At 43.7% G+C, this 14959-nt stretch overlaps 1 protein-coding gene across 5 annotated transcripts in view; it reads left to right on the top strand.

Moving 5' to 3' along the window:
- LOC129706216 (contactin-1-like) overlaps nucleotides 1–14959 on the top strand; it is a 427793-nt gene that overhangs the window by 270021 nt on the left and 142813 nt on the right. For all 5 annotated transcript variants that reach the window (XM_055650289.1, XM_055650292.1, XM_055650287.1 and 2 more), the window contains 2 exons: nucleotides 12603–12761; nucleotides 14113–14262. In XM_055650289.1, coding sequence (XP_055506264.1) covers nucleotides 12603–12761; nucleotides 14113–14262 — 309 coding nt within the window. The remainder of the gene's footprint in view (nucleotides 1–12602; nucleotides 12762–14112; nucleotides 14263–14959) is intronic.

Below are 14959 nucleotides of genomic sequence, written 5' to 3'. Positions count from 1 at the left end.
CTCCCTCCATGCAATTCCTGAAGGTGTTTGGGTGACATGGGTTGCGTTCCCATAGATTTTTCCAGTCTCGCTCAGTGCACACGTTAACCACAAGTTGCTCATGTGTAAAGTTAAGCAGTAAACCTCGATCAACCGTGGTTGATGAAGTCAAGGAATAGTGAGCGCTAGCAGAAATCCATGGTGATTATTGCTTTTCTTCCAGTGGCATTCAGGCTGGCTTGAGATCCCAGTTGCAACCGTATTCATTTGGATTATGTGTTATTCTTTAGCTGCATACATTCATTTTGGAGCACAGTTCTTGAGGGCGGCACAGTGGCGCAGCGGTAGAGTTGCTACCTTGCTGCATCAGAAACCCGTGTTAGTTCCTGACAACAGGTGCTTGCTGTACGGAGTTTGTACGTTCTCCACGTGACCGAGTGGGTGTTCTCCAGGTGCTCCGGTTTTCTCCCACACTCCAAAGACGTGCAGGTTTGTAGGTTAATTGGCTTTGGTAAGTTGTAAAATTGTCCCTAGTGAGTGTAAGTTAGTGTACGGGGTGATCACTTATTGGCGTGGACTCGGTGGGCCGAAGGGCCTGTTTCCACAATGTATTTCTAAAAGTCTAAAAAAAGGGTAATCAAACAACATTATAGAAGAATTTAAATGAGTACTTTAATCCTTAAGAAATAGTAGACCACAGTGCTGGTAAATCATTTGTCGAGATAGGAGCTTGATGGTTGGCATGCACATGTTCCTGTTCTATGACTCGAAACATATATACGGATAAGTCAACAAAGAGATTCACAGTGCCATCACCAAGATAGATGTGCAGTTGTCACTAACCAGGCAAAATACCAATCTCCTGCCTCAAAAATCTGATTGAATGTTTTGAGTCATGTTCGGTCATGTTCCAAAGAAAATTCATGAAGAAAATTCACTAGATATACATGTGGACTTCATCAAGACTTTTGACAAGGTCCCGTATGTTGGATTGGTCCAGAAGATTAGAGGACATGGTATCCAAGGAGTTTTGGCAAACTGGATCCAAAATTGTCGTGGTGATAGGCAGCAGGTAGTAGATAAGGGGTGTTTTTTTGACTGGAAGTCTGTAACCAGTGATATACCACGGACATCTGTGCTGGGACTTTTATTGTATGCCGTACAGATAACTGTGTTTGATAAGCATGCCTGTGGTCTGAGAAGTAAGCTTGTTGAATGGTGAGGTTGGAGATAGTGGGGACAGTTGCCTAACAATTTAGAGAGTTATAAATTGGCTGGAAAGTTGGGCGGAGCAGTGGCGGATGAAATTTAATTCAGACAATTGTGGGTAAGCTTTTTGGGTTGTCTAATATTGGCCAGGCATATACAGCAAATGGCAGGAACCTATAGAAGCTATTTTCCCTGCATTCCAATCAACGAATTCCTCCAGATCCTACCAATCATTCTACATTGCCATATTGATGCCAGCAGTGTAATACTGGAATAGTTCAATTAGAGCATGGCTTAGCGCATGCCAGAGTGGCGCATGGCAGAGATACTATAACTGAAATATTGTCTCGCCCCAGAGCCTTTTCTCTACCCAGTGTTGTATGCTGTTTCTGATAGTCACTTGGAGCCTGTCAAATTAGTGGAAGACTAGCTTCAGTGATAGTGAGTTGATTGTATTGCATTGTCTGGAAGAGGACACTGACCCAGGAAAGGGCAATATATTAAATGCAAGGTGAAATTTAAACTACATTGTCAAAGGTTATAAAGGCAACGTGTTATTGATTGGGCCATTAAAAAATGGCGAAGTTCTATTAATGTGTAGCTCGGCAATGAAAACTGTGATGAACTTGCAATTAATATTGTTAATTGCTTGGCAGCCCTACATATAGACCCAGGCAGGAGAGAGGGGGTAATTTCAAAAAGGCTAATGCCACGTATTTATCGCAACCACATTTATCTCGCCACATCTTTTCATGTCTCAGTTATCTAAGACAAATGAGGGAAAGTCTGTCTGGAATTTCCTCTCCCATGGGTTGAATATGTCTCCCACGTTAGCGACCATTTATGGACTGAATCAGGAGAGCCCGTGTCCTCTGGCTGCAGTTTAGTTCTACAGTTTAATTAACTCCTTGTGAACTGGGAACAGCAGTGGGGGCTCCTGCAATTTAATTTCCCACCAAGTTCCACAGTGGGAATTTGGGAAGTTTTGAAAGTAATTTGAAAATACTTACAGGCTGTCCATGGGTTCAGAACTCTCAACATAGGCATTCCCACATATGAACAAACTCCCATAATATTATTAACTTCAAATGTTTGACATGTACATACAATTATTCTAATTACTCTCTCTCCCTGTTTTAGTAATTGTTCTTTTTCATCAGTCTTATGTGCTTTTGATGTTGTTGGATGCAATACCGTGGAGGTATTCTTTCCATACTGAGTGGTTTTTATGAACTTTCTGACCTACGGACAAAGTTGACTTACGGACGTCTGTAAAATGGATCCTGTTTATTAGAAAGGGGCGATCCAAATTCTCTCAGAATGTCATTTTCCGTGTATAATCATGGCTCATAAACATTAATTTTTTTTTAAGCAGACGGATAGATACTTGATTAGTACGGGGATCAGGGGTTATGGGGAGAAAGCCTGAGAATGGGGTTGAGAGAGAAAGATAAATCAGCCATGATTGAATGGCGGAGTAGACTCGATGGGCCGTTCAATATAATCTTACAATCGGCAGCTGGAAGCTTTTTTTGATTCTTTGCCAAGATTTGCTTTTGTGGGCGTGTCCTGAATTTGCAAAGAACATTTAAAGCAAACTTTAGTGAAAGAGCTTTTGTGATAATTTTCCTGTATGTCAGCTTTAACAGATTGTGTGCTTTTGGTAAAAGTTCCTTGAGCTATGAACAACACAGGCAAGACTATGTTTATTGCATATTCTTGCTGTTCTAAAGATAGGATAGGTGACCAATTAATCTAGATGTTACCTTATCATTCATAGCAAGACTTGATATACTGTGTGGAAATAGGCCCTTTGGCCCACTGAGTCTACATCGACTGCGATCACCCCATACACTATCACTATCCTACACACTAGGGGGCTATTTAAAATTTACAGAAGCCAATTAACTCTCAGACTGAAGAAGGGTCTAGATCCAAAATGTCACCCATTCCTTCTTTCCAGAGAAGCTGCCTGTCCCACTGACTTACTCCAGCATTCTGTGTCTATCTTCGGTGTAAACTAGCATCTGCAGTTCCTTGCTGTACCTACAAACCTGCAAGTCTTTGGAATGTGAAATGAAACCAGAGCACCCAGAGAAAACCCACATGGTCATAGGGAGAATGTACAGACAGCACCCGTAGTCAGGATCGAACCTGGGACTCTGGCACTGTCAGGCAGCAACTCTGCCACTGTGCCGCCCTTGGAGTTGAACATAAATACACAAAGTAGGCAGAACTCCTAAACTTCTAAGTAAACTCATAAAGAATCTTTTTCATGCATTACTATAGTGTGTTGTGCCCTGTTTATTCAGTGCAACCTGGAGCAGTTCATAGCATTGCTATCTTCTCTTCACATCAAAGGATTTCTGGTGAAAAGCCATCAACACCTTTGAGTCTCATCTGACAAAAACTGCAGGCTGTTTGCCAGATGAGATAACAAACTGTGACCGTGTGTGACCACCGCCCTGCTTCCCACAGCCTTCTGCCGCTTTTAGTCTGTAACTTCATCCAGAGGTCAGCCCTCCTCATTAACCCTTGTGCAAGGCGAAAGCAAGCGTGGACCACAAAGTAAACTTTTCCATCCCTGACACAAGGCTTACTTTCCCCAAAAGTCAGTAACACCAAAGCAGAGGCATCAAAGCTCGAAATTGAGGAGCCTTCGTGTTAGCGGAGTGTGTCTTTCAGTCAGGCAGGCCTTTCAAATACCAAAAGGAATTGGTTTGGAATCCATTTAATACTTCCCTGAAGTCTAACTCAAGCAGCTGCTGACACTCAAGTGAAAAACATGGTGCTGGTGTATGACGAGCTGAAAAAGGATGAAACATGCAGCTCCAGGGGGTGGCTACAAAACAATAGCCTTCAGTCTGGAAACAGACAGGTGCAGTGACCTACTGCGAGACTGCATACCTCAAGTGAGAGCAGACCTGCTAGATATTTAAGTGGATAACTGAAGTTGTAGGTTCTGCCATGTATAAATCAACAAGCATTCCACAATGGACATAGTGCGTGCCAAGCAACAAGCAATCTAATTATGACACAAGGATAGACACGAAGCACTGGAGAAACTCAGCGGGTCAGGCAGCAGCTCTGGAGAAAAAGGATGGGTGACGTTTCGGGTTGGGGCCCTTCTTCAGAAGGAAAGTAGAGAGGAGGGAACTGGAGGTAAGAAAAGGTCAGAACAAAGCAGGGCAGGCAACAGATGACTAAGGAATGACCCATTGTTGGCTGGGGAAGTGGTGATAATGAAGGAATACAATTATTTTTTGGCTGAACACATGTTCAGTCTGCCTTGGCCGACACGATCTATCTTCAGTATAAACTAGCATCTGCAGTTCCTTTCAATGGAACAAGCTGCCGGAGGAGGTAGTTGAGGCAGGGACTATCCCAACATTTAAGAAACACATAGATAGGACAGGTTTGGAGAGATATGGGCCAAACTCGGGCAGGTGAGACTCGTAAGCTGAGACACATTGGCCGGTATGGGTAAGTTGGGCCAAAGGACCTGTTCCACGATGTATGAGTATGCTCTATGAGTACACATGACACAAGGGTACATAGTTATATCGAGAGTAGTTTGTTATGCGGAAGAAGACTTGAGGCTCTGGCAATGCAAGGTGCAGCTATTGACAGGTATTGAAGATGCTGCATATCTCCCGAGATGTCAGCTAATTTGACTACATGTTCCCCAATTAACAAATGCACAGCATTTTCTGGATGCCCTAAGCTCTGTGAACCCTGACCCAGAGCAATATATTCACTACCCTCACACCCTAACCCAGGAACACCTAGCACATTGGCCCGTGTGGGCAAGTTGGGGCCTGTTTCCACACTGTATCACTCTATTTCCTTTTCCTGGAGGATGATGTGTGATACCTGAAACAGCCTTGGAGCGAACAGATTTAACCAAGAAAATCGAATATACTGCTAGAACAGTGAAAGTAAAGGCTTAGTAGGGGGTAGAGGTCAGTAAGATGCAGATAGGTGGAGGTTCTTCACCCCGTGTATGGGAAGTGAGTATAAAATGGCACTAGTAAGGGCAATCATCTATTGCATTTCCTCTACTCTACCCTAATGTCCAATCATCATTTCTAACCCTCATCGGCCACACAGCCCAAACCCCTTCTCTCCAATCACAAAATATCCATCCAGCTCTTTCCCTGAAATCATCTATGCTTTTTGTATTACTCTGTCTCCTTGATTTTTCAACTTTGAGGGAACTATGGACCTGGACCCCTAGACCCTTCTGTGCATCAATGCTGTTAAGGATCTTGCCATCAACCATATGCCATCAACCATTCAACCTTGCAAATTGCAACATTTCCACACTTGCTCAGATTAAACTCCATTTGCCGCTCATCTGCCCATTTTTGTAGTTGAGCTGTATGCCACCGTATACTTTTACAACCCTCCTTACTATCCGCAACTGCAGCAATCTTGGTGTAGTCTGACAACATACTAACTAACCAATCTACATTTACATCCAAATTATTTATAGATATATCACAAACAGCAGAGGTCCTAACGCAGATCCCTGCAGAACTTCACTGGTCACAGACCTCCAATCAAACTAAACCCTTCCATCACAATTCTGTTTTCTATCAGTAAAACAGTTTTGAATCCATATGACCAAGTCACCATGCATCTTAATCTTCTGGATCAGCCTACTATTGGAGGCTGTATCAAATGCCTGTATCAAAATCCATGTAGTCAACATCCACCACCCGTTCCTCACTGGTCACCTTCATCACCTCCTCAAAAAATCTTGATCAAGTTGATAAGACAGGATCTGCAATATACAAAGTCATTCTGACTGTCCCAAATTAGCCTATTCCCTTCCAAATGGGAGTAAATCCTATCCCGGGTATCAGTGGTTATGTGGAGTAGGCAGGAGAATGGGGTTGCGAGGGAAAGATAGATCAGCCACGATTTAATGGTGGAGTAGACTTGATGGGCTGAATGGCCTAATTCTGTTCCTGGAACGTATGAAGAATCCTCTCCAATAGCTACCCTACCATTGACGTGAGGCTCACAGGTTCTCTGGATTATCTCTTCTTTGGCCACTAGGGGCTGCTGATGATGGCAGTCTTTGCCTACAGTCTGTGTTGTTTTTCTATCTTTTTAAAATTTTTAGTTTGTTTAAAAGTACGTTTTGGAGGATTTTCCTAGTATTTCTATGTGGGGGAGAGGGGTAGAGTAAGGGGAAAACCGTTTTGCAGTCACTTCCTGGCAAGGATGTGACTATTCTCCAAGTCGCATCTTCGCTCCCCCCCCCGCGGCCTACCAACTCAATTGGCGCGGCCTTTCCTGCCGGGGACCGGACCAAAGCTTCAGCAGCGGTGTAGCATTGGATTCACAGTGGAGCGGGCGATGCATTACCTGGATCGCTGTTCGAAACTCCGGAGTGTTGGGCCTGCTGCTTCAACATCGCGGAGCTGTGGTTTGCAGAGCTTCCAGCGCGGGCGGCGCTGACTTCAACATCGTGGAGCCCTGGGTTCCCTTTGCCGAGGGCCGCCAGCGTGAATCTCGGCCCAGCTCGGCCTGTGGACTTCGGGAGCCGCGGTCGGAAATGGCCGATTCGGAAGTCCAAGTCGCTGAGAATGTTCTCCCATACCGACGTTGGAGTTCCATCATCCGACGAGCGGGCCTGAACATCGGGCTGCCCGTAACGGCGACAGCGAGGGGTTCGGGAGCCCCCCGACTACGGGTGAACAACAGAGGACAACAGAGGAGGATGACTGAACTTTGGTGTCTTCCCTCACAGTGGGAAACTTTGATTCTGCTGCGTGGGGATGTCTATGTTAAAGACTATCGTGTTCTGTGCTCTTTTTAATTCGTATGGCTGTATGGTGACCACAAATTTCACTGTACCAATTGGTACATGTGACAATAAATGTCTCTTGTCTCTTCCCTTCTCAAATGAATGAACAAGATTGGCTACTCTTTGGGACCTGGTTTAGACTGCTGCAAGACTGTTGCAAAGACTTTCTTCATGGTTCCTGCAATCTCTTGCTCCTCTTATTAATCTGACCTAACCAAACAGACTGTATGTGTGACTGTCACCTGGCCAGGCTCATTTCCCAATACCAGGTCCCAAAGATGTACAGTATGTCAGGTTAATTGGCGGCTGTAAGTTACTCAAATTAATTCAAGAGGTTGAATTGTCTATTCAAAAGCAGTGGGGATTTTTGTTGAAATGTACTGTTCTAAATCCTGAACATATGAAATATGAAGGCTGACACAGTTATATTTGTCCACTCACTGACCCCCACGTCTTTAGATTTCCGCCTTAATTAAGCTCTTTTGTTGGTTTTATTTGGTGTTTCATTCTTTCATTAACATTTTTTCCTCCCTTGTGGTCTGGAAATAACATACCAACACATGTCATTCATTGAGGATTATATAAGGAAATCTGAAGTTCAGGACAATTAAAAATAAGCCAGAAACTCTGTAATATGGACCAGATTTCACCGGGTGTAACTCGACAGTCATTATGACGCAGTTAAAAGTTAGATAAATACTACATTGCAGTTTAAAAGCTTAAATACAATGAGTTACTAAACTGAGGGAGAGGTGCAGGTGCTAGATTTCTGTAGTGGGAGAACCTTAGTGGAATTGCCTGCATTATATTAGGTCGAAGTGGGATCCTTTGATCCATATCCAGGGGCAATCTGGCCTTGTGGACCTGGGCTTGCATACATGCGGGGAAAGTACCTATTATGGTATATTCTTAAGGATGATCCATTGTTTGAGAAGGAGGAATTTGTATCCCGGGCTCATCCTTATGAATGGGGGATATCTAGAAACTCACTCAATCAATGCGCACATTCACCCAACATCCATTGACCACATGTTCAAGAAGGAACTGCAGATGCTGGAAAATCGAAGGTAGACAAAAATGCTGGAGAAACTGGAGAAGCGGGTGAGGCAGCATCTACACATTGACCACACATGCAGTGCCCTTCAGATTGCTGGGCTGGGCTTTAATGTTGAGGCCAATGGTGATCACCATTTAATTGCAATAAGATCAACAACTAGCAGCAATCACATATACACTGTGAAAAGCAGAAGTCAGGAATCTTATCTTTATTTCCATTTTCTTTCTTTGCTTACATAATTTGGATGATTCGCTCTGAATTAATTAAGGAGGTGCATGATAACTTGACCTTTAAGCATGGGCCCCAGATGCGCTATGGCTGGACAGTGCTGTTGGATAGTGATATGTACCTGGAAGGTTCAAAGTAGAAGCTCTTTCAGCTTGTGCAGAAGTAGCAAATGCCTGGTACTGTTTATTATTTAGAATGAAGTATCTGGTACTGTTTAGTTTAGTTTAGTTTAGAGATACAGGCCCTTTGGCCTACCGAGTCCGCGCTGACCATCGAATCATGATGACTCCCGCACATTATCACTATCCTGTACAAACTAGGGACAATTTCACATTTATACCAAGCCAATTAACCTATGTCTTTGGAGTGTGGGAGAAAACTGAAGATCTCAGAGAAAACCCGCGCAGGTCAAGTGGAGAACATACAACCTCCATACATTCAGCACCCGTAGTCGGAATCGAACCCAGGTCCCTGACGCCGTAAGGCAGCAACTCTACCGCTGCGCCACTGTGCTGCCCAACTCAATGTATACATGCTCATTTACCAGTCCTTCATTTGCAAATAAAGAGAACCTGCTTCTGGGAGCTGGACATTGGGATTAAAGTTTTCTTATTTATTGCTTATATAGTTTTCAGTTTCCACTTTTCTTGCTCAGGGTTTAATACTTAAAGATCCTTCTTTGTGCAAAGATTTAGACCCTTGATTCACTGTTGTATTCTCTGGCTCAGTGGTAGTTTTTGATATTCACATTGGAGCAAATTGACTGGATTAAAGGCATTCTGCAAATACTCGTTATTGCTTCATGGAACTTGGTGGCATAAAGAAAGGAACTCTTGGTGGACCTTCCTTCCAGCAGGTAATCTATACCAGCCACAAGCAAGTGAGTGGTGGGCTGACCACTACCTTGTACTAAACAGAGAGCTGTTGTCATTATGTACCTGCCATGTGGTTCTGGCGGCTGAGGTTCTCTGCTGGTCATATGTCTGCGCAAAATGGCACCAGAGGATATGTTGGGTGACGTGCTGGGAAAAGTGAAAGCCACCTTGAAGATGTTGCTCATAAGCAGGTATCGGTCAACTTTCATATTCAGCCCGTCAAACCTCACCCCTCATTTGAGTCAAGTTGGGCAACTGTTTGTCATTGGCTTCCCAAGTGCACTGTGCAGGGTTGAGAGTTGGGGCTAGGAGAAGTGGTAGCAGAGGGCAGTTACACCTGACAAGCCCAATGGGGAACCTACAGGTTATGCCATTGAGTATGGGAGACCCATATTCCTTTCCTTTTGGTCACAGCAGATGGTATATCATCTGAGTTGGTGATGTGCCTTGCTGCATACCATGAGTGTTAGAAGGCAAACAGTGTCCCTTGGCTAGTAGTTGGTTGATCTGTGGAGCACTTGTTGGTTGTTCTTTGCAACTGGAAGTGTCAACAATTATGTTGAAAGACTTCTGTGCCATAATGGTTTGGCAGCCACATCATTCTTTAAAGATGCCATTTCGTCATCAATCCTTATTCGGTAGATTTAATGCATTCCTTTAATTTTATTTTTCTTTACTGCATGTATACCGGTTACTCTATGAGCTTCACGTGAATAAGGAATTTAATTGCACCCTTGTGTATATGACAATAAACTAATCTGTATTACCACTAGAACATTAGGAAAAACAAAAAGCTATTTTCCCATTAAAAAAAATTAACCTGGTGGCTGATGATCGACATGGACTCACTAGGCTGAAGGGCATGTTCCTGAGCTAAATGACTACATGACCCTCAGCATACATCCCAATCCCTCCTTTCTTAGCTGTCTTTTTCCCCATATCCCTCAAGCCTCTCTTCCCTGGGATGATATCCAGTAGTCTTGGATCTGTTGGCACTATCATCTTAGTGGCCAGCCGTGTTTGCGTAAGGTATTCTGGGATGTAGGAAGGTGTGACACATGGACATTCACGTGTGCTGCTGTCCTTGTCCTTCTTGGCGGAAAAGGGGACTCAAGTTTGAGAGGTGCTGCAGGAGTAGACGGTAGGAAACTTTGTGAAAGGTGCACATTGCAGCCACTGGACACTGGTGATGGAGAGAGTGGACGTGTAAGGTGGTTGATAGGATGCTAATCATGTGTACTACATTCATCTGGGTGGTATATGGTTTCTTGCATAAGTTGGCGGCGTTGCAGTCATCCAGGTAAAATGGCGAGTATTTTGGCATAGCCTGGACTTGTATCTTGCCATTGATTGAAATGTTTTGGGATATCAGAAGCTGTAGGATACCCAGCCTCTGACCTTTCCCTGCAGTCAAAATATTTATATGGTTGATCTAGTTGAACCATATCTCCAAGATCAATATCTCCAAGTTTGCGGATGACACTAAGCTGGGGGGCAGTGTTGGCTGTGAGGAAGATGCTAGGAGACTGCAAGGTGACTTGGATAGGCTGGGTGAGTGGGCAAATGTTTGGCAGATGCAGTATAATGTGGATAAATGTGAGGTTATCCATTTTGGTGGCAAAAACAGGAAAGCAGACTATTATCTAAATGGTGGCCGACTAGGAAAAGGGGAGATGCAGCGAGACCTGGGTGTCATGGTACACCAGTTATTGAAAGTAGGATTGCAGGTGCAGCAAGCAGTGAAGAAAGCGAATGGTATGTTAGCTTTCATAGCAAAAGGATTTGAGTATAGGAGCAGGGAGGTTCTACTGCAGTTGTACAGGGTCTTGGTGAGACCACACCTGGAGTATTGCGTACAGTTTTGGTCTCCAAATCTGAGGAAGGACATTATTGCCATAGAGGGAGTGCAGAGAAGGTTCACCAGACTGATTCCTGGGATGTCAGGACTGTCTTATGAAGAAAGACTGGATAGACTTGGTTTATACTCTCTAGAATTTAGGAGATTGAGAGGGGATCTTATAGAAACTTACAAAATTCTTAAGGGGTTGGACAGGCTAGATGCAGGAAGATTGCTCCCGATGTTGGGGAAGTCCAGGACAAGGGGTCACAGCTTAAGGATAAGGGGAAAATCCTTTAAAACCGAGATGAGAAGAACTTTTTTCACACAGAGAGTGGTGAATCTCTGGAACTCTCTGCCACAGAGGGTAGTCGAGGCCAGTTCATTGGCTATATTTAAGAGGGAGTTAGATGTGGCCCTTGTGGCTAAGGGGATCAGAGGGTATGGAGAAAAGGCAGGTACGGGATACTGAGTTGGATGATCAGCCATGATCATATTGAATGGCGGTGCAGGATCGAAGGGCCGAATAGCCTACTCCTGCACCTAATTTCTATGTTTCTATGTTTCTGGCCAGTGGCAATCCCCAATATGTTGATAGTGGGGGACGCAACATCAGTAAAGCCGTTGAATGCCAAGGGTAGGTGGTTAGACTCACTCTTGTTGGAGATATTGAATGCCCGGCAGATTTGACTTCAACTTGGCAGTCCTAATGATTTATCTGTTATTGTTTCATCTCATTCCGCATCAAATGTTTTCAGCTCAAGTTAATCTGTAACTAATCATTTGTTAATAATAGAATAATAAAATTGTTTACAGCATGGAGGGAGGCCATTTGACTCACCATGTCCGTGCCGGCACTCCACCAGATTAACTCACCTGTTCTCCCCACTAGTTCCTTCTCCAAAGCCTTGCAATTTTCTTACCATGTAGTTATCTAGCCAATTCTGAAAGGCCTCTGTAAACGGGAATGGAACCTGCCTCCATCACATCTGCAGACAATGCATTCCAGATTTCAAACACATGCTATGAAACAAAAACGTTCTCTACGTGTCACTCTTAATTTTGTTCTTTATTCGATGTTTTGACCTCAAATCTTTAGCTCTTTCGCTCAAAAGACCAGGCTCCCCCTGTGCACTCTCTACAGACACCTCGTCATCTTCTATAGTTCTATCAAATCTCCCCACAGACTCTATTTCCTAAAAAATATATATCAGTACCTGTCTTTACCCTTGTGACTGTCATCCCTCTTCCTACAAACCTTTCTTGTAAATCTTTTCTGGGCCCCGTCAAATGCCTTCACATCCTTCCCATTGCGAGGCACCCAAAAATGAGCACAATAATCTAGTTGAGGATGGAAAAGTGTTTTATAGAAGTTCAGCAAGACCCTGCCTGTTTTTATGCTCTGTAGTTATGTTGATGAGGCCCAGATGGTGGCAAAGGATTAATAAAGTCCCAGTATTTAACTGTTGTAGTGAATTTCCAGCAATTTTTACAACTGGGGCGAGAATGCTTCTTATCTTTCACTGCAGCTGCAATGTTTTGCCAGCATTGTGTGACCCACAACTCCTTTGCCCTCCCCTGTGTGATCTCTTCCTACAGGTCCACCCGGGCCCCCTGGAGGAGTGAGAGTCGAAGATATCCGAGACACCTACGTGACTTTGTCCTGGAGTCGAGGGACAGATAACCATAGCCCAATCTCCAGGTACACTGTCCAACAGAAGATTTTGGATTCTATCGATTGGAAAGACGCCAAAACAGGTCAGTCAAAACACACTGATACTGGGAATTTGATTGAACAACACGGGCAAGGACAAAGATATTACGTTTTTTCATTAAATTGGAACTCAAGTATTTATACAATTACTTTACTTTAGTACTTTAGAGATGCTGCATGGAAACCTGCCCTTTGGCCCACCGAGTCCACACCAACCAGCAATCTCCTCCGTACACTTGCGCTATCCTATATACTGGGGATAATTTACAATTTTAACCAAAGCCAATTAACCTACAAACCTGTAAGCCTTTGGAATGTGGGAGCAAACAGGAGCGCCTGGAGGAAGCCCATGTGGTCACTGGGAGAATGTACAAACTCCGTATAGGCAGCACCAGTAGTGAGGATCGAACCCAGGTCTGTGGCACAGTAAGGCAGCAAATCCACTGCTGTGCCCCAGTGCCACGCCTTTTCTATTTATTACATTTCATACGCTACAGTGTTAACAAATACAGCATTTTGATCACTTGGATGAGGGTTATTAAGGAATTTGGGGTGACAGTGGTAAATTAGGAAATATATTCCCCTCGTCGCACACTAACTGATGTGTTTCCATAAGTTTTTTATTATATGACCGAGTACACTCCTTGGGAAAGTGAAAGGCAAAATGGAGAACTTTGTCTTCACCTATCAATGCCAAACATGTGCCTATGAAACAACTACAGGTTGGCCTCAACACCATATGTTTGGCCCCATTGCAGTTTAGCCACTTTAGCCACAAAGACTGATTCCTTCCCCGTCTTGTGCTTTCAAGTATAATCTTCAAGTTCACTAAGCCATGGTTGGTAATTTCTGCTGGTAACGGTTTAAAAAAACATGTACAGTTGATCATGAGGATGCTAGTCAGTAGACTACTCTGTTGATCGGATATTTAATAAAGTCTTGAAAACATTATCATTTACCTGTGCTCTGTGGACAGCTCGAATGTATTCATGTATAGTCTTTTGTCTGACTGAAATACACGCAAACCAAAGCTGAAGAACGGTCTCCACCCAAAACGTCACCTCCAGAGTCTTTTCTCCAGAGATGCAGTCTGACCCGCTGAGTTACTCCAGCTTTTTGTGTCTAATCTTTGGTTTAACCCAGCATCTGCATTTCCTTCCTACATGCTTTTCACTGTACCTCAGTACACACGATGATAATAATATACTAAACTAAACTTTTTCCTACCTCAACATCCATTCCTAAATCCCATTATATAATTAATTCACTAAACACGCTATCAAAGTTCATGTTGATTTAGCTAAAGTTTAATTTCAGCAGTTTTTCTCATGCTTGAAGTCTTTGGTGCTGGGCGTCAAGTTTGAAACCCTTCTTTCTATCCTTTTTTCTATTTAGATCCCTACGATATAGAAGGGAACATGGAAACTGTAAAGGTTGTGGATTTAATCCCATGGATGGATTATGAATTCCGCGTGATTGCGACAAACACCCTGGGAATGGGAGAACCCAGTATGCCATCACCCAAACTCAAGACAGCTGAAGCAGGTGAGTTGCAGGCTGCAGCCATACGTATTTTACAATCTGACACGAAACATCACCTATTCATGTTCTCCAGAGTTGCTGCCTGACCCACTGAGTTACTCTACCACTTTGTGTCCTTTTTTTTGTGCGCCAGCATCTGCAGTTCCTTGTGTCGCCGTATTTAATGCCTGATCCCATCTAATAGATTATTATGCAAGTCCTGAATTATTCTCCAAATTTCATGAGCGAGAATGCTGTAATCAGATTGTGTGGGAAGGAACTGCAGATGCTGGTTTAAACTGAAGACAGATACAAAATGCTGGAGTAACTCAGCGGGACAGGCAGCATCTCTGTAGAGAAGGAATGGGTGACGTTTCAGATCGAGACCTTTGAAGTCATCCATTCCTTCTCTCCAGAGATGCTGCCTGTCCTGCTGAGTTCCTCCAGCATTTTGTGTCTATCTTCGCTGTAATCAGGTTGCTTGGATGGTATCAAAATTACATCAGTGATTTGGAGTCTCAGCAATATCTGAATGCAAATCATAGCTCTACCATTTCACCTTCCCCAACTTCCCAATTTTTATTTCTTCCTATCTCCCTGCTTTCCTAAGAGAGGAGATTGTCGTGGTTTAGGAGTCACATCATGTCTGTATAAGAAATGTCTCCAAAAAGTTTCCTAATATACTGACGTGTATTCAGGCCCATGCAGCCTGCTCTTGTAC

Source organism: Leucoraja erinacea, chromosome 19 (assembly GCF_028641065.1).
Source record: "Leucoraja erinacea ecotype New England chromosome 19, Leri_hhj_1, whole genome shotgun sequence".
Classification (NCBI taxonomy): domain Eukaryota; kingdom Metazoa; phylum Chordata; class Chondrichthyes; order Rajiformes; family Rajidae; genus Leucoraja; species Leucoraja erinaceus.
The sequence above is the reverse complement of the archived record's forward strand: the minus strand, read 5'-3'. Positions and strand labels throughout refer to the sequence as shown.